The 24,939-nt window shown below is 37.2% G+C and overlaps 1 protein-coding gene across 6 annotated transcripts in view; it reads left to right on the top strand.

The window, feature by feature from the left end:
* WDFY3 (WD repeat and FYVE domain containing 3) overlaps positions 1–24,939 on the top strand; it is a 136,696-nt gene that overhangs the window by 76,361 nt on the left and 35,396 nt on the right. For 5 of the 6 annotated variants that reach the window (XM_088133100.1, XM_088133102.1, XM_088133103.1 and 2 more), the window contains 16 exons: positions 1,129–1,289; positions 3,288–3,399; positions 4,757–4,947; positions 6,245–6,397; positions 7,278–7,351; positions 8,303–8,464; positions 9,076–9,170; positions 10,528–10,648; positions 10,931–11,148; positions 13,350–13,585; positions 15,679–15,813; positions 17,037–17,216; positions 19,816–20,049; positions 22,089–22,188; positions 22,548–22,708; positions 23,462–23,691. In XM_088133100.1, coding sequence (XP_087989226.1) covers positions 1,129–1,289; positions 3,288–3,399; positions 4,757–4,947; positions 6,245–6,397; positions 7,278–7,351; positions 8,303–8,464; positions 9,076–9,170; positions 10,528–10,648; positions 10,931–11,148; positions 13,350–13,585; positions 15,679–15,813; positions 17,037–17,216; positions 19,816–20,049; positions 22,089–22,188; positions 22,548–22,708; positions 23,462–23,691 — 2,563 coding nt within the window. The remainder of the gene's footprint in view (positions 1–1,128; positions 1,290–3,287; positions 3,400–4,756; positions 4,948–6,244; positions 6,398–7,277; positions 7,352–8,302; positions 8,465–9,075; positions 9,171–10,527; positions 10,649–10,930; positions 11,149–13,349; positions 13,586–15,678; positions 15,814–17,036; positions 17,217–19,815; positions 20,050–22,088; positions 22,189–22,547; positions 22,709–23,461; positions 23,692–24,939) is intronic. The other variant, XM_088133101.1, reaches the window with a different exon arrangement.

Here is a 24,939-nt window from a genome sequence, read left to right on the forward strand (position 1 = left end):
ATTTATGGCCACTGCAGCATCCCGCAGTCACATGATTGCCATTAGGGCACTTTGCAACTGGCGCACATTTACAACCATCCTGCATTCCATAGTCACATGATTGTCATTTGCATGCTTCACAATTGGCTTCCAACAAGCATAATTAATGGAGAATGTGGAAGTGAAATTGCAAATAGCAATCAGGTGGTCTTGCTTAATGACTGCAGTGATTCACTTAATGACTGAAGTGGAAATTACATTGTAAGTCCTGCGCAGTCATGTGATTTTTCACTTAGCAACCGTGACACTTAGCCATGGAGTTGCCAGTCCCAGTTGTGGTCGGTAAGTGATGACTACCTGTAAAACCATGAATTGTTTAGGTGTATTTATCTAAGCTATTGCTCTATCTGAATCTAGATGTGGTGAGAATTAACCACCTAGGTTTTGCCCTTCCAGTCTTCAAACAGAGCAGTAGATGGTAGGAGTGGCTGCAAAACAGACCCATTCTTGTAGCAGCATCTCTTCTAGCAGTTTTGCCTCGTTGGGGAGGACAATTAGTACTTCATACACAGTGATTCCAATTGTAATTGGGCCAACATGCTCCTAGAGCTTTGTTTTTAATGAGGAAAACAGCTGAGCCATTGCAAAGCAGAGTAGGGTAAGACCAAGTGGAATAGAGGGAAATGTACAAAATCATTTATCATAGCAACTAGCAGTATTAGGGATGTATCACATGGGTAAATTTTACCCATTGCTAAGCAACTCTTAGAATTTGCATGCAAAGAGGGTAACTTAGTAACTTAATAAAGGGTTCTATTTTAGTTCTAGTTACTATGAAGCGACAAGCTATTACGTTTGTGCTTTCACAAACATCTGATTGGCTATAGTAGCAAACTAGATACTGGACAGGATGAACATTTGGTTTGATGTAGAAGGGGTTTTCGTTGTTATTATTGATTAGATCCTAGGCTAAATATTTTATCTAGCCCATAATATTGCACATAATAAGCTGATTCTGAAAAATTGTCCTTCTCTAAAGTCTCCTAGTGGATTCAGAACTCTGGGGAGATTTGGCTTGAAGATCATATCTCTTCTGGCTTATCAGCTATATTTTATCATCTCACTGTGAAATATCTCTCTCATTTGAAGGTAAAGATTCCAAAGCAGAAGGAGTCAGTCCGTCTCCAGTGTCGTTAGTACCAGAGGAGAAAGTTTCCTTTGGCCTTTATGCTCTCTCTGTTTCTTCACTGACAGTGGCAAGAATTAGAAAAGTTTATAACAAATTGGACAGTAAGGCCATAGCAAAGCAGGTAAGCTCAAAACTTTTTTATGTGTAGCTGGCTAGTTTGGGGTATTGACTCAACAAATGGTATGACGCTCAGCTTTTTCCATCAGTAGACCTCACACATTACTTGATACTTGAGAGTGGCCAGATCAGCAAGCATCTTTTATGATAGATTGTACTTGTATATTGGGTCCACGCATGAAGGCATTCCAGGCTTGAAGATAATGTTCTTAGCTAAAGGTTAACAAAGAATAAATCAGTATGTAGTTCCTCTCATTACCTCTGTTATACTTCATTTTATAGTAATTTTATTAAGAATTACAATTAAAAAGATAAAAACAAATACAAACTAAAAAAAGAATAAAAAGGAAAAATAGAAAGTGCAGAAAAGAAAAAAATGGGAAAAATAGAAAAGAAGAAATAAGAATATAGTAAAGAAAAAGAAATATATATAAAGAGATTACTTCCTCCTTCATCACAAGTATAAATAATTTTAGTAACTTACCACCTTCTCTTAAAATACAACAAATGATCTCTTCTTCCCATATTCCATCTCTTATCTATAGACAAATCCTTAAAACCTCATCATTTCAGCCCTGATCAGCAAAAGTCCATTAAGGGTTACCAGAGATAAGTGTATCTATTTTAACCTTGCTCCAAAAAACCAAATTTATATTTCTTCCTTTTACTTTTAACAATCTTAATCTTTAGTCTCTTCAAATAATGTCCTGGAACTTGATTTCTTTTCATTTTTTATTTATCCCTTCTCACAAAATTCTTCAAAGCTTTAGCAAGTCTCTTTTGTAAATTCAGTATAGGAAAGTTATCCAAGTCACTCTTTTGGTTTGTCATTTGTATATCCCTTTTAATTATTAAGACATCGGCCAGTTTCATTGGTAATAGTGTAGCATCTTTTTCCATATCATTCTTGTAGCCTGTCATTTTTAAATCCACTTTCGAATCAGTCTCAGCCTTGCCCAGTAAAACCTGTTCCTCTTCCATAACATCTTTTAAACACAGTCTATTTATAATGACAGACACTCTTAAAATTAACTTCTGGGTCCATTGTTCAAAAATATCCTTCAATATGTCTAATGTTAAGATATTTTGCTCCATTCCGTATTGGTAAGTCAAATTTAAGTGTTCTTCTCCTTTAATTGTAATCTTCAGTTCCTTCTGGTTCCCTCTAGGGTCCAACCTTCATAGTCTCATCCTATCATTTTTTTAAAAGAATTCAAAACAAAAGCATTTTCCCATGGGAAGGATTCTTATAATTAATTCCAAAGTCTTATTTCAAATCCATCTGGATGCTTAGTCTGTTTGTAACTTTCCAAAATCAAAGTTCTACTCTTCCTTTTGCCGTTTATACCAAAAGAAAAAAAATTAAGTCCTTAAACTTGTATTTAAAACTTCTTTCGCTAAGGATTGAAAGAAACTCGCCTGGTGCTGTACAACTTGTCAATCCAAAGGTTCCTAATAGCTTAAAAGCAGTTAAACAATTTCCAAAAGTGATTAGAAAAAGAAATATGTGAACCCTTTTGAAGGTGCCGACTATGGTTTGAGCAAAAAGATGGCTATTCCCTTGTCTCCCAGAGCTCTAAACTGTCTTGCTATGTCCTCACAAGGAACAACTGAATGGAGCACTTGTGGGCGATCACAAGTCCTCTTCTTGTCTTATAGAAATGAATGGTTCCAATTAGCTATAGTCTTGGCTTGGTTTGGGGTTTTAGAGTTAGAGGCTTGGGCTAAGTGATGACAAGTGTCCACAAAGAGTTTGTTTTCAAGCAGGAGAAATTAAAGACATTTGCTAAACTATATTGTCCAAGTGAAAAAAAATTTCTTCTGTTTTACTAGGAAACAAGTTCCTTTGGACTATACTTATGCTTGTGTTAATCACAGAATTATACCTGAAGTTTATCCTAGTCTTTCTTCTCTTAGGCTTGAGGGTTTTTTCTTGGAGCTCCATGAAAATGCATATGTTGTTCCTACAAAAGCTCTCTAAATGATTATTTTTTCTTTTTAGTTAGCTATTTCATCTCATGAAAATGCCACTCCAGTGAAACTGCTCCACAATTCAGGAGGACATTTAAATGGACCTGCGCGTACCATTGGTGCAGCTCTGATAGGATATTTGGGTGAGAAAATATTAAAATAAAATGATACATGCTTTGTATGGTGGTTCCCCACATATGTAATACTTCTCCATTCTGTAATATTAAAAATTACTGCTCAGTATCAACTTTTTAAGGAGGGCTCATTGCAGCTGTCAAAGATATCCAGTCCTGATTACAAGACTAAACTGTTACACATAGTCATCATTTAGCGACTGCCTGGTACAGCGACCATTTGCAGTTATGATGGTGATGAAAAAGTCACTTTGCAACCACTCCTCGCATTGATGACCTTTGCAGGTCTGTAAAGGAAAGGAAAGCTGAAGTAAGATCGTAAGCACAGTCATGATTTCTTGCACTGTTTTACTTAACGACCAAGTTGCTGGTCCCAATTGTGGTCGTTTTCCCACTGCCAGCATGATTGCATTGCTTTTGGTGTGTAGAAGAGCAAACACTTTACTCTCTTGCAATCCCTTCCTCTCCAGTCTCTCCATTCTGCCGGGGGCGGGGGGGGGGAGGGTCAGGCAAAGGAGAGATTACCTACAGAAATAACTTGCAAGAAACTACTGTAAGCTGTTTGTGTAGTGTGCCCGCGGCTCCCAGCATGATCACATTGCTTTTGGTGTCTAGAAGAGCAAAGAGCTTATTCTCTTGCAATTCCTTCCTCTCCAGGCTCTCCACTCTGCCAGGGTGGGGTGGGGGGGAATGGTCAGGCAAAGGAGAGATTGCCTACAGAAATAACTTGCAAGAAACTACTGTAAACTGTTTGTGTAGTGTGCCCATGGCTCCCAGCATGATCGCATTGCTTTTGGTGTGTAGAAGAGCAAACAGCTTACTCTTTTGCAATCCCTTCCTCTCTAATCTTGCTGCTCTACAAGGGGGAAAAAAAAGAAAAAAAACACAGGTCAGGCACAGGATAATGCATACTGACTATAATGGCAATCACACAACTGAGGAACACTGCAGAGGTAATGAATGGGTCATAAAGTTATTTTTTCAGCACTGTCGTAACTTCAAACATTCACTGAATGAGTGGTCAGTAAGCAAGGACTGTAGTTCCTTTTGTTTCCTGCATAGAGGAACCCCTATACATGTGATAGGAATCTGAATGCATGTATGAACACACAAGATTTTGAACTGATTGTTTGACTTTATTCTCTGGTATTGGCAACCTCTACAAGATGAGCAACATAATTCCAACAACTCAGAGTTATATGTGATAACTTCTTTTCCATTTATTATTTTTAAATATGGTAAGATAAAGGAAATTGGAACATTTGCTAATTGTGTATTTTTGAAGTATAATTAAGTCAATGATTATCCTGTAGTTTAATAATCAAACTGATTATGATGATTTTATTTTATTTTGCTACTTGTGTAGGGGTAAGAACATTTGTCCCTAAGCCTGTTGCAACTACATTACAGTATATTGGTGGAGCTGCTGCTATTTTGGGTCTAGTAGCTATGGCATCGGATGTAGAAGGACTTTATGCTGCTGTGAAGGCCCTTGTTTGCGTGGTAAAGAGCAATCCTCTGGCCAGCAAAGAAATGGAAAGAATCAAAGGTTACCAGGTGTGTGTAAAGATCAATGTTACTGCTTATGTGGAACTGAATTTGGGTGAAATTCATTACATTTCACCTTAAAATCAGGTGCGCGTACTAGGTTTGGGAGAGTGGGAAGAGAACGATATTCCAAAATGTCAAGCAGTGACAGCATTACTTTAAAACAAAGCGCTACGGCTTTACAGTTTAAGAGGCACAACGTGGTCAGCTGCTAGCTCAGCAGAGAGCTTTAGCGTTTGCCAGATTGAAAGGAAGAACTCAGAGGAGCCTGCCAAGAAGCAAATGAGAAGCTTTATTGTTGGGATAACCAAGGGCACTGCACCATCTGTGCTGTTGAAGGACATTTGAAGTGAATTGCAGGTTGCTTTATTTATATACTGTAATTGATTTAAAATATAACATTTCATTGGGGTAAATGGTAGAAGCCTCTCCTGTAAAACGGGAATGATTTTCTGTCATAAGAGACAGGATTATTGTTCTGATGGTAACCAAAGTAGCATCCCTTACAGTGATCCAGCAGTATGTACTGCATGATTTGGAATGAGCTTTAGCTTCTGAACAGAGGTTGATAGTATGAGGGGGGTTTTCCCCCAAATGAACAGAGAATTTAATTGTCATTATCAGATCACTAAATTAACCTGACTGCATCAGTTCTTAATTTGTCTTCCTAAAAACTTAAAAATACAAGATCATCAGAATAATGTCTAAATATACAGATAAATATTAAATGACATCAGTACCTGTGATATGCACATGATATTACTGCATGGTTTAGAAATGATTTAGTTCTAAGAATGCAAAAAAAAAAAGTATTTTGAAATCTCAGGATAATGGGTTCAGAGAAGCTAAAAACTTGTTTTTCAAGCACCTGCCCTCTCTTTTGTTACGTTCACCTAAACGGCCAGAGACTTTAATTATGAAATGCCCTCACTGTTGCATTTCTGTCCATCCGTTGAACTGATTTTTTTTTCTTTTTGAAAAATATGGATTCTGAAACAACAATTCAGTAGCAAGAATCAGATAGTAACTTCCTCCGTTCATTTTTCAGTGTGTGCTGTCCTGGGGTTACTTTCAGTTTCATTTCTGGTTTTTTTTTCCCCCTTTTTCGCTGTTAACCTTAATATTCAATTTACTGTAAATATTGAGGTGCTTGTTCTTTACATAAGAAAGCTTGGCTGTGTGACTGGCTGTTTCTTCTAGGCTAGGATGAAGTGACTATTTCTGTCTGTAAAATGTTTTGAGATTGTAAAATTGAAAAAAAAACCACTGCATTTCAGTGTCTCTATGTGGTTACATCTTCTTTCAGTTGCTGGCTATGCTGTTAAAGAAAAAGCGTTGCCTTTTGAACAGCCACATTCTACATCTGACCTTTTCTTTAGTGGGTACCGTTGATAGTGGACACGAAACATCAATTATTCCAAATTCAACTGCTTTTCAGGACCTGCTTTGTGATTTTGAGGTACTTAGAATGTCTCCGAATGCTAGAAATTAAGATCATTAGCAAATCTGCAGTAATATTGTTGCTTGAAAGAGAAGATGTGCTATTGGCAAAAAAATGTTTTCATGCTTCACATGCCATGTGGTATATTGTACAGTTGCACTGCAAATAAACACTGATCCACTATGTTGGTCAATTTTAATGTAAACTGTTGAAATAAATTATATAAATATTTGTCATTCTGGTGCCTTCCAGATGGGCAGGAATTACAATTCTCATCCTCTCCAAGCTGGCTGGAGAATGTGGGATTTATAGCACAAGCACATCAGGAGAACCACATCAAATTGGGAAGGCTGCAGGAGCGTGGGATAATGCTTTGCTCCAAAAGGAAGATGCAATTGGAAATAGATTTGTTGAGTTCAGTTTGAAAAATATTAGATATGAACAGAGTTATGCGCAGATACGTCTACCATAATAACTTTCCTATAAACCCTTCACAACTATTTCAGTGGGGAAACACAAAGTGGAACACTTTAGTTTGAAATACAAAATTGATTATAATGTTCATAAAGATTTGGTTTGTGTTACATTCAGAGCAAATCAGAATAAGCATAACCCACATTTTCTTTTTTCTGAGACCAGGGAGCAACCCTGACCTGGAAATCTCTGTAAAAAAAAAAGATAAACTGTAAATTGGTGAAATGTTATTTAGGCTGTATTTTCTTCTAACAGAACAACAAAATAAAGTAAATCTTAAGACAGAATCAAGAACAATTTATTCTGATTTTGCTGATCTAGAACAAAGATAAAGTAGTAGTCAAGCTCAACTCCTTGATTTGGTGGTAGTATTATCTGCTAAATCAAGCAGCATATAAGAATCAGAACTATTTTTGCTTTTCAGGTTTGGCTTCATGCCCCCTATGAACTTCATCTTTCATTATTTGAACATTTCATTGAACTTCTTACTGAGTCCAGGTAACATTGATAAGTATTGCTTTATAAACAGTGTAAGAAAATTAACACTCCAGATTGTTTTCCTCCAGCAGTATTCTCAGAAAACTATGCTTGCTTGCCCTGGTTTAATTCTCTTACACAGTTTGATTCATTCTGTATTTTTGTTTTGCTTTTGAGGAGATGGGGGAGTAGGAAGGAGATCCGATCTCGTGATAAAATATGCATGTTAAGGCTATACAGAGCTTTGGATTAAATCTCCAATGACGTTTTTGAATGTGCAGGAGCACAAATACTTTAATTCAGTTGCAATCTTGGAAAAGACAAAACTGCTTTAAGGCGTTGTATGCATAGACAGGTGCTATGTTTGCACTTTGAATTCAGAGCACTCCATGGGTCTAATATGCAGGCACACTAATATACATACACGTAGAAGCCAAATAAACAGTTTTACAGGAAATAAAGCACCCTCTCTTGAAGATCTCATTCAAATAACACTTAGATTTGAAATCAGTCATGGAAACTACAAATGTATGGACAAATCTTGTCTGCCAAAATATTAATGTTTAAGGGCTTTCTTTAATGAATTATCTTAATGGTGTTCAGGGGTGATGTTCAGGGGTAGGGGATAGAAGAGAAAGGACCTTTTGAAGCAGATTGTCTCTCTCTTTCAACCAGCATTTGACTTTAATTAAATTAGGAACCTATATAAAATAGGTAACAATAAAAGGGATCAACAAGCAATACATTTTGGATATAATAATTAGGGTAATTAAGTAAATAAATACAGGTATTTTCACATTAAGTAATACGATATGATACCAGCCATGCAGATTTCTCAACTGATATACTTGGTAATTGATGCTTAGATATGATTGCCTCTCCAAAAATAATTCACAGCATAAGATGTAAGATAAGAAGCTTCTCAGTTTCAGTTAAAATTCCTTGCTTATTAAATTGTTCTTTCTCTTGCAGCGAAGCCGCAAAAAATGCAAAACTGATGAGGGAATTCCAGCTAATCCCAAAACTCTTGCTGACTCTTCGAGACATGTCTTTATCACAGCCAACCATTGCTGCTATTAGCAATGTTTTAAGCTATTTGCTTCAGGGGTTCCCTAGCAGCAATGACCTACTCAGGTACCATTGAGATTCACTCTGGATTTTCTTCCTACAAAAATTAGAGAGTGTGCTGATTTCTCAGAGAGGGTACATTTTCCTATTGCCTGCATAGAAATGCAGTTTTTGTATAAGAAAGGGAAATGTTTAAAACAGGACCAGAATCTATTGGATAGTTGCTCTAAGCATCTTCATGTATAGTTTGATCATGCTTGGGAAATGTAATGATTTTTAATTCCAGAATCCATGTCAGTTCCAAAGTGATAATCCTACAGGGTATCTTCAAATATATTATTTACCCTATTTTTATGTAATAGTTGTGCATTATCATCTGTGTCGAAGGTGCACAGCCTTTACGTAATGTCACCTTTCCCAACCAAGTCTGCTTCTGATGTCTTAACACTAGAGCTTCCAGCAGTACAAGCAGTGTTTCAGTAGATTGAGGAAAAGTGGTTTAATATATGCCAGACCAAGACAGTTTTCATGCTAAATAAACCGTCACCCGAATGTAGATTTTTAGACCCATTGCTACTTAGTGTTGCTTTTACTGTGCAGCTGATGTTAACTAATAGCAAAATTAAACTCCATCTGTCATACAAGTGCATGCCATTTTCCCCCCTCTGTCTTCCAAGGTTTGGACAGTTCATCTCTTCTACTTTACCTACATTTGCAGTCTGTGAGAAATTTGTAGTCATGGAGATGAACAATGAAGAGAAGCTTGACAGTGGTGAGTAGTTCCAGATTCAAGGGAAAGAGTGAAAGAGAAGTGCAGATGTGTTCTTGCGTTACCATCAAAATGTATATTTGTTTGTTTGTTTTTAACTCATATTTTCCATTTAAAGGTTGGGCATGTATAAATAGTGCTGTAAAATGATCGATATCAGGTGCAGAATTTGACAATAAACTCCTGTCTTCCTCAACCTATGTCCACCCAAAATTTTCAGCCAGCTTGCTATAGTCCCAACATATCTGGAGACTGGGATGGGAAGGGCACCTTGTGTGCCCCCCTCCATAATTAAATGGACGAATTTGAAAGAAGAGTGGATAGGATCAGCCTGCTTTACAAATGTTGCTCTTGGGCATGTTTTTAAAATAGTTGCTTTTTAAAATCTGTTTGCTTATCGTGTCTTCTTTGTTAAAAAAAATGGTTAATTAGAAATTCAGGACCTTGGAATGAAAAGGAAAATATATTTGTACTGGCATGTTTTGAAGTATTTATTCAAGCAGGAAAAGCGATGAGATTGCAGGTGGCCTGCAGGAAGCAAAGCTCTTCAGTTGTATTTTATCCATAAATTAGGAATAAACTTTATATTATACGTCTATAGAATTAGTATAAGTTTTTAGAAGAAAGCATGGCTTATTTCTCTCAGTTATATCACAACATTACAAATACACTATAAATCTGCCCATCCAGCCCCCAACTATGGGAAAAGAGAAAAGGAACAAAACCCCAAAACTGAAATTGTAAAAGGAGAGCTCTTTTTACCCTTAAAAAGACTTGAATGATTTATACTAAGTACAAAATATAAGTATGATACTGTTATACTAAGAAACCTATTTGCCACTTAAATTGCCTAGCTGTACATTGGTAAATTGGTTTACAGTCATTTTTTGCATCATGTCTACATAAATTACATTTAAAATTAATTTGTATTGCATAATTCACTTTGGAATTATGCAATACAGATTATTGCATAATTCCATAATGAATTTATTAGTGAATTTTCTTTTTTTTTCTTTAATCTATAATTGTTCCATCTTGTAAACCAGTGTTTCTCAACCTTGGCAACTTTAAGATGTGTGGACTTCAAGTCCCAGAATTCCCCAGCCAGCATGGCTGGCTGGGGAATTCTGGGAGTTGAAGTCCACACATCTTAAAGTTGCTAAGGTTGAGGAACCCTGCTGTAATCTGCAAAATCTGGAGCTTTTTCAGGTCAAGAAACATTAAACCCCATGCTGTAAAACTGGGGAAGTATCTGTTAGCTAGTTTTATTATGTGTTAATGTCCACGACATTATTTTAGAAAATAATATTTGCATGAGTATTCAAAATTACATGCTTCAAAGCACTAATCTGTGTTTTAGGAACTGAGGAAGATTTTGGTGGTCTTGTTTCTGCAAACCTTATACTTCTGAGAAACAGATTGTTGGATATCCTGCTTAAGCTTATGTACACATCTAAAGAAAAAACAAGTGTCAATTTACAGTGAGTACACACAATCTGGATTTTTTTTTTGGAAAATGTAACAAAATCCAGGATGTTTCTGCTTTTGTATCCACAGACATCAACAAATCCACATGAGCAACTTTGCATGGCACTGCTGTGCTTTATGGAAAAGCAAAGGAGCAGTTACCAGTGCAGTCCTTTGCATGCCTAACCCCCTTCCCTCCACCCATTAAAAATGCTGAAATTGAGCAGAACACTAGATCTTGTTAGATCCTTTTTTTTTTCTCCTGAAAGATTACTAATTCCGGGGGTTTCCTTTAGGGCTTGCGAAGAACTGGTCCGGACCCTGGGCTTTGATTGGGTTGTGCTGTTTATGGAGGATCATCTGCATCCCGCTACAGTGACTGCAGCCATGAGGATTCTGGTGGTTTTGCTGAGCAACCCAGCCATCCTCATCAAGTTCAAAGAAGGTCTCAGTGGTGGGGGCTGGCTTGAACAGACCGATTCTGTATTGACTAATAAGATTGGAACCGTGCTTGGTATGAATCTCCAAATGTTACCATGTTATCAAGATATCTGTATCTTCCCCCCCCCCCCAGACTGAGTGTTTTGACCATTATAAAGTTGAACTGGTACTGGGAGAGTCATTTCTATTTTGTAACATATTCACAGACTGGAGGTAGCTCTTGAACCAGTTAACTAAAGGAGAGTACACGGAAAGCATTGTGGCTAAATGAGCCAGCCTAGGATATATATACCTTATGCATAGTTTCCATTAGTTGAGAAAATATGTGTGGATCATTTCGTATGCACAGTTATTGATCAGAGTGTTCTAGAAAAAGCTTATTAAGCTAAAACCTCTTTAATTTGCCTGTTTATATTCTATACAAAGTTGATTTTCATCTACAGAATGTAAAACATAACTTTATTCAGAGACTAGTTTATAACATTGTCAAATACAGAGTATGTCTCCCTTGCCAGTTTAATGGTGGAATGCCAGGGGAAAAACCAAGCTAGAATGCTCATCTATGCACATTTAAATAGGAGGTGACGTATGTTTGTTTGTATGCAAGTGTTCCTCTTACAGGCCCTCCCAAATGATCTAATTATGCTGATGTTATTAGAATATCTGCTTGGGACCAAAGGCCACAGCTGCTCTTGTAATATAAGAATTGGACCAAAATGGGAAGTCTTAACATGACAAGATCTTCACAGTTAGAACATTGTCTCCTTGTTCATTGCTCTGTTTAATAATATGGGTGGGCCTGATGAGCAATACAGTAAGCATTAACTGTTAAGAGCTTGTTCTGTTACAACTGTAAAAATACTGAACTTTTAGCATATTCTAAACAGGTTAATCACAAACAAAAAATAATACAAAGGATCAGCATGATACTGTTGAATAAAGCCCAGGTATTTTATATTAATTGGGAATTTTATTTTTATAAATAATTAAAAAATTATTTATAATTTTTATAATTATTTATTTTTTAAAAATTAAAAATAAATAATTTTTATTGGGAATTAACAGACATCACAGGATAAGGTGATACTACTAAAATTTATTCTGAAATTTAAATGAAATTGGCTTCCACTCGAGTACTTAAACTTTCTGGAAAGTACAATTCCATGACAGTTTGTGTGTTTGTTTCTTTTAGGGAAAAAAGTGCTGCTTCATTGTTTTTGTATTCTTGTGGAAAATCTTGTTTACTTATTTACAGGTAGTCCTCACTTAATGACCACAATTGGGACCAGAATTTAGGTCACTAAGCGATGCGGTCATTAAGTGAGGCATCACATGACCGCACCCAATTTTACAACCGTTTTTGCAGTGGTTGTTAAGCAAATCGCTGCAGTGGTTAAGTGAATCATGTGGTCATTAAGCAAATCACATGGTTGTTTAGTGAATCATGCAGTTCCCCATTGATTTTGCTTGCTAGAAGCCGGCTGGGAAAGTTGCAAATGGTGATGACGTGACCCTGGGATGCTGCAACTGTCTTAAGTGTGAGCTGGTTGCCAAGCACCCAGATTGTGATCAGGTGACTATGGGGGTGCTGCGATGGTCATAACTTCAGGTACCAGCAGTAAGCCACTTTTTTAGCACTGTCATAACTTTGAACAGTTGCCAAATGGTCGTTAAGTGAGGACTACCTATATTATACTATGCATTCAATTTATATTTAAAAGAATAGTCTTTCAGAATTCCTGTAAAAGCAAACAACAATAATTTAGTTTTTATGTTTCTGTTCTATACTAACCCATTCGCAATCTTTGATAAATCCAAAGTAAAAATTATAAATGTGTTTTCTTTTAAAAGTGAAAGGGAATGAGGAAATATTTCTTTGGGGGTGAAATGAAGAATTGTTTAATTATGTAATGATTATATTGGGCAATACTTGGTCATTACTGAATTCCTGAGCAGTTCCATTTGCTTCAGTGGGCTTATGCAGGAAAAAGTTCTTAATAGAATTTGCGTAGTAGTAGAAGGATGAAGCATATCAGTAAACTTCACACTTAAAATTGTTGTCTCTTCAGACCAAGGTTTTGGCTACAGAAGTATTTTCTCTCTGTGGCCTAGCACTTTTCATAACCTCAAACCTACAGGTGAATAAAAATGACATTGAGAAAAATCATTCTGTAGCCAAGCATTTATTTACCATAGTGACAGTGGCATTGAGTTTGTTTTTCCAGTAAGTGTTGATTTTACAGATCTAACTTTTCTTCTTTCTTTTCTGCTTAGGTTTTAATGTTGGCAGGAGTGCTGGTGGCAGATCAACTGTCAGGGAAATTAATCGGGACGCCTGTCATTTCCCAGGCTTCCCAGTTCTTCAGTCATTTCTTCCTAAGCACACAAATGTGCCTGCGCTCTATTTCCTTCTCATGGCACTTTTCCTACAGCAGCCAGTCGCTGAACTGCCTGAAAATCTGCAGGTCAGCGCACCAGTCCCCATGAGCCGGGGCAACCAGGGTGGTCAGGTAGGAAGTATGTAGCAAAATGTCTACTGTATTCAGTGAGATGACTGGAAAAAGATGAGTGTTCCAAGCTAGCCTCACATTAAACCAGTGTTGCTCAACCTTGACCAGTTTAAGCTGTAGACTTCAACTCCCAAAATTTCCCAGCCAACATGCTGCCTGGGGGATTCTGGGAGTTGAAGTCCACCCATCTTAAAGTTGCCAAAGTTGAGAACACTGCATTAAACTATATCAGCTTTGTATTCAAGGATATAATTAAAAGATCTCCATAGGAGATCCTGCAGTAGCTGCCCCCTCTTTGCAACATATAACCAAAAACAAAATTAGGGTTAATAGTCTGTATTCACACACCTGCAGACTTGTTTGAGCCTTTCCAGTGAACTCAATAGAAATGTTTAATGATTAACGTGACAGTTTCAATACAGATAGTCCTTGCTTAATGACAATAATTGGTCACGTGAGCTCATTGCTTAGCGACAGCAATCCCCTTGCTGTCGTTAAGTGAGGATGGCAGGTCATTAAGCAAGGACCTCTTCGCAACTTCCTGCCGGCTTCCAACAACCAAAGCCAGTGGGGAAGCTGGCAGGAAGTTGCAAGTCCCAGGTGGCTTGCAAGCAGGCCAGCAGGCAGTTAAGTGGCTGCTGCCAAGTGAGAGAGGGTGCGTGAGAGGCTGCAGTGGTGTGCGTGCTATCTCGGGCCCATTGGTGGCTGCTGCCAGCTGAGGGAGGGCCCATGGATGCAGCACCAAGTGGGAGCCAGTTCACGATCACATGACCACAGGGTTGGTGCAACAGCCAGAACGTCAAAGACTTCTTGTAAGTACCACTTGTTCAGCGTGATCGCAACTTCAAATTGTCACTGAATGAGTGGTTGCTAAGCAAGGACTATTGTATATAGTTTATTAAAGATACATATTTTTAAAACATTAAAAATTTGGCCCCTGCCCTCAAAGTTCATATACAGTGGTATCTCTAGTTACGAACTTAATCCGTTCCGTGACTCTGGTTGCAACTCGAGTTGGTCTCAAGTCGAGGTAAAGTTTCCCATAAGGTTCAATGTAAATACGGTTAATCCTTTCCGCCCTCCGAATTTGGTCGCACCACGAGGCACATTTCCCCATAAGGTTCAATGTAAATATGGCTAATCCGCCCTCCAAATTTGGTTGCACCCCGAGGTAAATTTCCCCCATAAGGTTCAATGTAAATACGGCTAAACAGTTCTGAAACATATGCATTTTATTTTTAAACCTCAAAAACCTTCCAAACGCCACAAAAACCTTCCAAACACCACAAAACACACCACAAGCCTCACTGAACGTCTCCTTGCTACCGCAATCTCACCCACAGGAAGCTGCGACCGCGTGGCAGCAGGGAAAATGGCCGCAGATCCGGTTCATAAGTAGAGGCAGAGTTCGCAAGTAGAGGCAAATTTTTGCGGCCGGAGCTCGTTGTATCTTGAAAAATTCGTAAGGAGGGGCGTTCGTAACTAGAGGTACCACTGTAGTTGCTTATGTAAATCTCTGCTGTGACTTTGTAAAAACATCTCTCTCACACTCAAGAATTATGAGGGAAAAAGAATATCACCTTTTTAAAATGGAAGCATTACTGAAGAATGATCAAGAAGTGCTGTTTGGTAAATGACAACAGGGAGTCTGAATATCAACTAATATACTAGCATTTGTCTTTTTCAAATTGACAAGTAATTGTAGCATGCCTCTTAAAGGTTGTTGGCAACTTTTTCTGAAAATTGCTTATTCTCTGCAGACACCTATATAACTTAAATCTTTTTTTTATTCTTCCACAATCTTCAGATAGATACATGTGCTTCCTTGACCAATTGCCCTATTTGGGTAGTGGAGGCGGGGGGGTATCTGTTTTAAACATTGTCCAATAAATAAGATATGATGAAGTGCTTAATAGATTCTGGTAGATTCTGTGAGCACTTTAAATCACCTCATTAGTTGATCTGTACAAATAACCCTGAAGTACCAAGCAATGGAATGGCAAGCTTTGCATTGCAATATGTACAAATTGCTTATAAATGAACATACAGAGAGCAAAATAACGTATTTGTATTTTTCCCCTTCTCTGCCAAAGTTTGACTTAGACTCAATTTGGACATTCATATTTGGTGTTCCTGCATCAAGTGGCACTGTGGTTGCTTCAGTTCACAGTGTTTGCACAGAAGCTGCATTTTTACTCCTGGGAATGCTTAGGAGCATGTTAAATTCAGTAAGTATAGAGTCTCTCTGCCCATGAGAAGTTGAAATATTGCACATGTTGTTCAATTTATCTCTTTTGCTTGTAAAAAGCTAAGAAAAGATTAGTTGAAATTCTGAGGTAGAATCTTTTCCAAATGCCGAAAACTCTCCCTTTTAAACGGTAACAATATCGTATCCTACTCATTACTGCTAGTTGCTTTCATGGTGCCATTAATGGACACAATTTTTAGGCAGTAAGTAAAAACAAGGGAGTTTCACATATTAAAGTGTTGGTTCGGATAGAGGAGAATGAGGTTCAAGTCTACCTTCAGCCATTCACTGGTTTTCTCTCTTTCAGCCCAACCTGACTCACAGGGAAGTCCCTCTGTAAGCTGCTTTTTTGCTCCTGGAGGAAAGGATGGATGGATGGATGGATGGATGGATGGATGGATGGATGGATGGATGGATGGATGGATGGATGGATAGACAGATATAAATACAAGTGGCTACTCTTTCTTTTTAAAAAGACAACACCTAACAAAACAGAGATTGCCATATCTTTCTACCTATTTGCCACCCCAAGTGTTTCCTTGATTTCATCTATGTTTAATATTAGTAATTAACTTTTATTAGGTAGTTTTATCTATACAGCATATGCATATGACCTCACAGTCTATCAAATTAGATATCCACAGTCTACCAGACTAAAGCATTGCTTGATAAAGCCAACATTAGTAAGTGTTTGGCTAGACACTACTGAGGTCTTGTTGCAAAGTAGAAGCAACTTTGTGCTTAGAGAAGTGATGCATATTAAGAAATAGGCAGTCCTTTCTTATGAAATAAATAATGCTGTACATCTCATAAGAAAAAGATATGACTCTTTATCCGTCCATGCATACTCAGTGGAACAATATTGTTGGCTTTTGCAGGTGAGTGAACATGAAGGTTACCAGATGGCCCTGATCCAAGCTACTAACTTTCCTTACAGTATACCCCACAGTTAATAAGACATGTGATGTCACATATGAATACACTTCTCTCTCTCCCTCCCTCCCTCCCTCTCTCTCTCTCTCTCTCTCTCTCTCTCTTTTTCCCATGCTATAGTTAATAATAAATAGGGTTAATTCCTCAATACATTTTGCTGTTAGAGATGCTACTCAGTACAGCTCTATTTTAGATAATGCACCACATGGTTATTTCATATTATGTTATCATTTCAATAAATAAACTTTCTAATGTTTTCTTGCATTGCAGCCTTGGCAGTCAGAGGAAGAAGGCTCTTGGCTGCGTGAATATCCAGTCACGTTGATGCAGTTCTTTCGATACTTGTATCATAATGTTCCAGATTTAGCTTCAATGTGGATGAGCCCAGATTTTCTTTGTGCGCTGGCAGCTACAGTGTTCCCTTTCAACATTCGGCCATATTCAGAAATGGTAGGAAACAAAATAATCCCTTTCTTCCACACAAAAAAAAAAAAGATTATCTGGTATCTATTGTTTGGAAATAAATGTAACTGCATAGAAAGATTCATCAACAGGAAATTACTGAGAGCCATCTCTGCTGTAAGTACCAGTTGATTACTCATGCAAAGATGGTTTCTGATTTTTAAAACTTGCTTAATGTTACAGGTGTATAAAATCCCAAGTTCAGCACAAAATCCTGAATGAGAAAAACATGAAATCTGGGAGAGCTGCAGCCTGTGGAGAGACCTGGGGAACTGGATGGTCCCAGTGTTAGATGATTATACATGTTTATGTTTAAGAGCAAAAACATTGTCTTCACTGCTGTTAAGGAAGCTTTCTGGGCTTTGTGAAATCTCATCCATGAATTAATACCATCAGATTCAAGAGGCTTTACAACTCTCACAAGGGAATTAGCACTTGATACTGCTTTAACCTTTACAGTCTACACAGTCTTGAGACTGAAGGCTTAAGCCACACATCATCAAGTTCTTTTGCATCATTGACAACCGCCATTGAACATTCTGTGTGGATAATGACACTGCTTTCACTATGTCCTTTCCAGTATCTTCTTAGCTTGTAATTAGGAACTTAATCTGCTTATTATCATCCATACATTTTAGTTTAGTAGAATATTTTGCTTGTGTAGCTCTCTACTAAGTCTCTTTCTGTTCATATCCTATTCTCAGCAGGTATCTTTTTAGATGTCCTTACGGATAGCAAATTTTCATATTTGGCTACAGCCCAAATAACAGTCACTCTACCATGCTTCGTGTCTCTTGTGGAGGGAGGAGGGCCAGAGTTACTATCTCAGAGCAGCTGTCTAAACCATTTGTGACAATAGCCAGCTTGTAGGCCTCCTTAGCACCATCTGCTGTTCTAAGCTCTGTGGCAATGAGTTGGTTTTTTGCTGTATCATATTTATCTGACCCCAGGATGCCTCTGGCTTCTGAGAGTTCAGTTGCAAGACATGGATTAAGATTACCTTTAATGCATGATTAGGGGAAATTATAATAGGTGTCCTTTGATTCTGGCTACTGATACCAAACAATTGAACAACTAAAAGAAATGCCAGGATTGCTGAATATCAAGGATTACTATTACTATTAGTCAAAGGGAGGCAGGCCTCTGAGAGAACAGATGCTGGATGAGAGGGAGAGGCAGTGAAAAAAACTGTGTTCCTGAGTTCACCATCTGCCTTTGAAACACTGGAGAAACCATTCTGTTCCTTTCAGCTTCTAGAACTGGATTCTGTGTGGAAAATAGTTCACAATATTCTGTGGGGAATATCGATGCCACATTTTCTCTTTAAAATATTAATTCCCATATCTAATTTTGTTTTTATTTATTTATTTATTCAAGTTTATATATGCTGCCCATCTCACTATACAAATTATATATATGACTGAGTGCCTAAACATTCAGTAAAGGTTTTTTTTAGGTATTTTGGAGTATATCTTCTTTCACAATTATTTTTTTCTTCCCTAAAACCAAATTCAGATATTGAGCAAATACTAATTCATCGTCTTGATTATAATTAATATATTTTGAATGATACCATGTTTTCCATTTTTTAATCTAAAGCATGGAATTCATCTGCTAAGAGCAAAAGTAAGACACTAAAAGTGTCAGTGGCACAGTACATGAACAGCAGTGTTATAATAACAAACAAAAAAGAGCTGACATAACGGATGTTCTGAATTTTAGTTAATTACTTTATCCTTAACAGTTTCAAAAGGAAGTATCTTCCAATAATGAATGCAAAACAACAACAAAATTGCTACTAAGCTCCAATCATACTTTTTACCTGTGCTATTAATTATAGAAATGTATATGCAGTCCTGAACATGAAATGTCCCCAATTTTTATATAATGCATTTTACCATCTTCCAAATATGCCCACAAGCTGTCTTCTAAATGCCCATTAAATTTAGTATAAGTTCTTGAATTAAGATCAGGGAGACTTGGGTTGATAATTTTGCTTCAAATATTTTGAGCAAGTCACCATCTCCTAACGTGTCCTCGCAAAAACTTTCTGAAGTAAAGTGTTCTGAAGTAAATATTTTGAGTAAGTCACCATCTCCTAACGTGTCCTCACAAAAGCTCTCTGAAGTAAAATTGGATAAAGTTTTTGGAAGAATGGCAGGCTGCCAATGCATGCACTTTGGAGGTTCAGAAATACTTGTGAAGTGATAAATCTTTAGGTTGTATTTCATCTTATTAACAATGAACTGGAAGATGAAAATGGACTTGAAAATGAGCATTCTGAGAGACACTTCTAGAGAAGTAATGCTAATATAAGTAGTTTTTTGGTTTTTTGCCATAGCTTCATTCCAGGACTTTTTTTCAACTTTCAATCTAGCCAACAGCCTGGAATTCTCATGTTCCCCATTCGAGTATTATGGAGGGCTGACTTCGTTTAACTTCCAAGATCTACCTAGGTCAGTTAGGTGCTGAGATGCTAAAATAAGTAAATAACTGCAAACCATCTCTTTCACTCTGTTGTCCAAAATGAATTTTTGTCATAGCTGATACATAGAACGTATATGACTGATTTCTTTTTCAAAAATAGGTTACTGATTTAGATGATGATGCCGGATCTCCAGCAGAAGAGTTCAAAGCATTTGCCTCTGATACAGGGATGAATCGGAGCCAATCAGAATATTGCAATGTGGGGTCTAAGACTTATTTAACCAACCATCCTGCTAAGAAATTTGTGTTTGACTTTATGCGTGTGCTGATAATAGATAATCTCTGCCTTACACCTGCTAGCAAGCAAACTCCTTTAATAGATCTTCTTCTGGAGGTAAATTTAGTATTTTTGTCATTGTTTTTAAAGCAAAAAGAAATGTTACACTGGATATTTTCAGTTTTTCTGTTGCTTGTTAACAGGTATTGCTTATCACAATAATTTTGAGAGTCGGTACCTTGCAATGCTTTGCACCTTAAGAAAGCCAGTTGGTTTCATTCCACCTCCTCAGAAAGATTGATATGCCAAAGATATAATCACAGTCCTTTTTGTATATCTCATCTCTTTGATTTTCTAGCCACCTTCTAATTAGAGGAAAAAATGGAAAACATTTTACCTAATTACCGTATTTTTCCATCTATAAGTCGCCCCCATGTATAAGATGACCCCCACTTTTCCAACCCAAAATTAAGAAATCAATATTTTAAAGATAAAGCAGAACACATTTTTATTTAGTAATTAGGTAACATTTACTTATACACTCAGTGGGAGGAGGTCCAAACTGTCTGTCTGCAGCTCTATTTCCATGCTCTTTTGCATAACTGATTACATTCAATCACGAGTGAAACTGCCAATAGCTTGTCTCTGCAAGTAGACTTCCTCCAGTTGGTTTGTTCAGCATCAGCTGACGTCAGTTACATAAGGCTCGTGATTGGAGGAAGTCTGTTTGCAGAGACAAGCTATTTCACTTGTGATTGGAGGCCCGTGATAGGAGGAAGCCTGTTTGCAGAGACAAAGTATGGGCAGTTTCGCAACCACGCAGTTCTCTCCTTGGCTTACTTCCTTGCATAAGACGCCCTTCAATTTTTAGTGTAACGATTTTAGAAAAAAGTATCGTCTTATAGATGGAAAAATATGGTATTTTTCCATGTTTGTCACCCCGTCTACCTCCTTTACCTTATTCAGCCAGGAAGCAGCTCAGAAACTTGAAAGAGAGAATAGGAGAGAGAATAATATATCAAGGAGTCTTCTCCCCTGAGTGCTCTTTGTTCTGATTCCTACTTGTGAGGGAAAAGTTTGCAGAAAGAAACCAGAAGAGTATAGAAATGTTGTAGGGGAAATGTCCACTTTAAGTAAGGAACCAAAGTGTTTGGAGATAGATGCAACAAAGTATCTTTTATTGCACAACTATAGTCATCACTGGGCTTTTGGCCACAAAAATGCAAAAGAGCCCTGCAATAAGCAAGGATATGGATTGTATACCCCAGAACTGTTACCTAGGAGCAATGTAAATCATACTATGACCTTTACAGCCAGAATGTAACATCTGATAATACTGTGGGATGACCTTACTGTAGGATTAGGGTTAGGGTAACCCTAACCCAGTGTCTCTAAACCCATATTCCTACAAAGGCTCCATGTCCGTCCTCTTCTACTGATACTAGCACCTTCTAACATAATGTCCTTTATTGTACCCATGTAGTGTCTCCTTTTACACCAGGAAATGGCCAACAGTCTGGTTTCTGTTATCTGTCTCCTTCCCCTTCAAGGTCAACAGGCTGTTACCATTCATCTGCTCTGTCTAATATTCATTTAAGAACCAAAAGGAAAGAGGAAAGTATTATTTGTCCTCCACATTGGCAACACAGGAAGGGAATTATGTTCTCCAGTGACCCCTGTTCCATTCGTTCACTTCACTTAAAGTAGAAGATAATCTACTGAAGGTTGTTTTAAAGAGCTAGTCCTCTCTGTTCATTTAGAATAACATGACAAAAAAATGGACATGGCATCTGTTAACAATTAGTATAGAAAACACGTAATCAGTATTTATTTTTGTCGCTCAGTAGAATTTTTTTTCTGCATGGAAATATGTAAAAAAGAAATATGTGCTTGTCTCTAGTCATTTTAGCTGGTAGTTTATACTCAGGACATCTTTTTAATTTCAGAGGGAAAGAATAATGACAGAGAATACATTAACTGATTAATACTTTATTATTCACCATTTCACCAAATATATTGAATAGAATATTCCATTTGTGTCAAGTGCCAGACAATACAATGCTTAGATATGTCCTAAATTTGCCAGAATTCATAGTAACATTTCAGAATAGCTTCCACTGATGATATCTCTTATTATCTTTGTTCTGTATTTCTAGGCATCTCCAGAAAGATCAACAAGGGCACAACAAAAAGAATTTCAGACTTATATTTTGGATAGTGTTATGGACCACTTGCTTGCAGCTGATGTTTTATTGGGTAAACTTTGTTTACGTGTTTTTATCTCTAACGTACCTCCTTCAATTTCCTCAAAAAAACACATTTGGCAAATTGCTGGAAATACAAAAAGTTGTTTCTCTATATCTGTTAAAAGTTATGAATTACTCTGGTTGAGAATGATCCATTAAAACTAGAGCAGTTGTTCTAACAAGCTTAAGAGTTCTGGAAGGAACTACAGGCGTATAATTATTATATCTCTATGGGGAAATTGTTTTCTGGTGTTAATGTTAGCTTTATGGAATGTCCTTATGTGTTCTGTTCCATGGAAGATGGAATTGGGGTATTTTTGTAGTTATTCATTTTGAGATTGAAATTCTTCTACTGGTTACCTTGTGTAGGTGAGGATGCATCATTGCCTATCACAAGTGGAGGAAGCTACCAGGTGCTTGTAAACAATGTATTCTATTTCACACAGCGTGTGGTAGATAAACTTTGGCAAGGCATGTTCAACAAGGAATCGAAGTTGCTTATAGATTTCACGATCCAGTTAATTGCACAGGTATGCTCACATCATTTAGTGTCATTGTTTGTTTACATAAAAATTTCTAAGGCTATGTATATGGACAGAAAGATCATTCCATACCTGTTTTCCTTTAAATATTCCTTTCCACAAAAAACATTTAGTAAAGATTGAAAGATTTATACAGCCTGAAGAGAAACCATTATGTTTTCCTTTTAATGAATACCCATCTCATACTTCACTGAATCAGAATTATAATGGTCTAATTACTTTTTCACAACTTGGAGATGACATCCTATTAAAATCAGTTGTCTCCTCATAGCTTGGTTCAGTAGAATGGCTTCAGTGGTACTGGCACCAGCAGCGTCTTCAGCTAAAGTCAGATCTTGTATCTGGCAATCATATTAACAGCAATGGGGGCAGCTGCCTATCTTTCCTATTCCCCAACCTCTGAAGCTTCCAAACCAGTGGTGGATTTCTTCAAGTAGATGTGTTGAGGGAAAAAAAGTGTGTTCTGCACACCTATCAAAAGCTTCATCCTATTTTAACTTTTTTTTTCCTTTCAAAGGAAACAGTGAAAATTGGATTTTACCAAGGCTATTTGATGAATACCTTTAACAACAAGAGGCAGTGTTAGCAATTATTTAGGCTAATTTCCAAGATAATTGAACATTCTAATTTAGCAGAGGAGATTATTGCTGAAAATATGTTTAAAAACACAGAAGTATAAGCACATAGTATTGTTACAATATCTCTGTTGAAAGTATTTATTTGTCCGTTGTCTTTTTAAAGTCAAAAAGAAGATCTCAGGGATTATCCCTGGATGCCATTTATCACTGCCTGAACAGGACCATCTTGTACCAGTTCTCAAGGGCACATAAAACAGTTCCCCAGCAAGTTGCTCTTCTTGATTCTCTAAGGATGCTTACGGTGAACCGAAACCTGATCCTGGGGCCAGGGAATCATGACCAAGAGTTCATCAGCTGTCTGGCTCATTGCTTGATTAATCTTTACGCAGGAAGGTAAATGTCCCAGAGTGTATACTTTGCACATTTGTTATTTAATAACTTGCTTATTTTAAATAATCATCAAGATTATTAATGTTAAATGTATTTTATAATACATTTAACATTTATAATAGTGTATAAATGTGATTTATAAATCATAGTTCACATTTCTATTATATTGAAAGGCAAGGTAGAGTAACCGATTCCTTGTAGAAATGGAGTTTTAATTCTGGAACGGCAACTGGAAATTAGATATAAAAGGTAAAAAAACAATCATAAGCAGGTTTGGAGGGCTTTTTATATATAAAGGTATATCAGTTTGAATGCTGTGTCAGCTATCAGTTTTGCTTGCCCTCTTGGAAAGCTTCAAATGACCAGCTTCTACTCACATAATATTGAAATAATGCAAACATATTGAGTCTGTACAAGTGGTAGAACTTCTGAACATCGTTATGTGAAACAAGCACATTCATAATTATTTGTCATCTGCTTCATATGTAAACAGCTTAACTTCAAGAGAGGAATGTATTACCTTGAGACAAATAGCCCTTTCTTGATCTTCCTTTAGAAAAGCCAGTTTCCAAAAACAAGTCTTGATTGTCATTTGGAATTTATAACCTCCACAACTTTTACCAATTAAATCTGTCTGTGCAATACAGAATTCTGAGCATACGGAAGCAGTGCAGTTGCAAAGTGTGATGTCACATGATCACGCTGCTTAGCAATGGCAGTCCCCTGTTATCACCATTAAGCAAATCACTGTGGGTCATTAAGGGAGGACTTCATGTGACCGCGACTTCCAGTTTTCTACCAGCTTCCCCATTGACTTGCTTGTGGGAAGCCAGCAGGGAAGGTCGCAGATTGCAATTAAGTGACTGCGGGACACTGCGACAGTCAGTTTTTGAGCCCCCAGATTGCAATCACATGACCGCGGGGCACTGCAGCAGCCAGAACTTCAAGAACTGGTTGTAAGTACCACTTGTTCAGCACCTTCATAAGTTCAAACAGTCACTGAACAAGTGGTCGTTAACCAAGGACTACCTGTAGTTTATTTTTTATTAACTTTTATTAAAAAATTTTACATAACTGAAAAACAAATATATACAAGAAAAGAAAGAAAAAGAAAAAAAGAAAAGCTTATACATTTTTGCCATCAGATGTTCATTTGTACACAGATCATTTTCAAACCGAGGACCACCTATAGTTTAATGCTATCCCAATATCTGTATGGAAAAACACAGAATGGTCTCTTTTTAAGCTTGC

The sequence above is a fragment of the Python bivittatus genome, unplaced genomic scaffold, assembly GCF_059951505.1.
Source record: "Python bivittatus isolate LINGU-HERP-01145 unplaced genomic scaffold, Pbiv_v1 ctg000070_np1212, whole genome shotgun sequence".
Classification (NCBI taxonomy): domain Eukaryota; kingdom Metazoa; phylum Chordata; class Lepidosauria; order Squamata; family Pythonidae; genus Python; species Python bivittatus.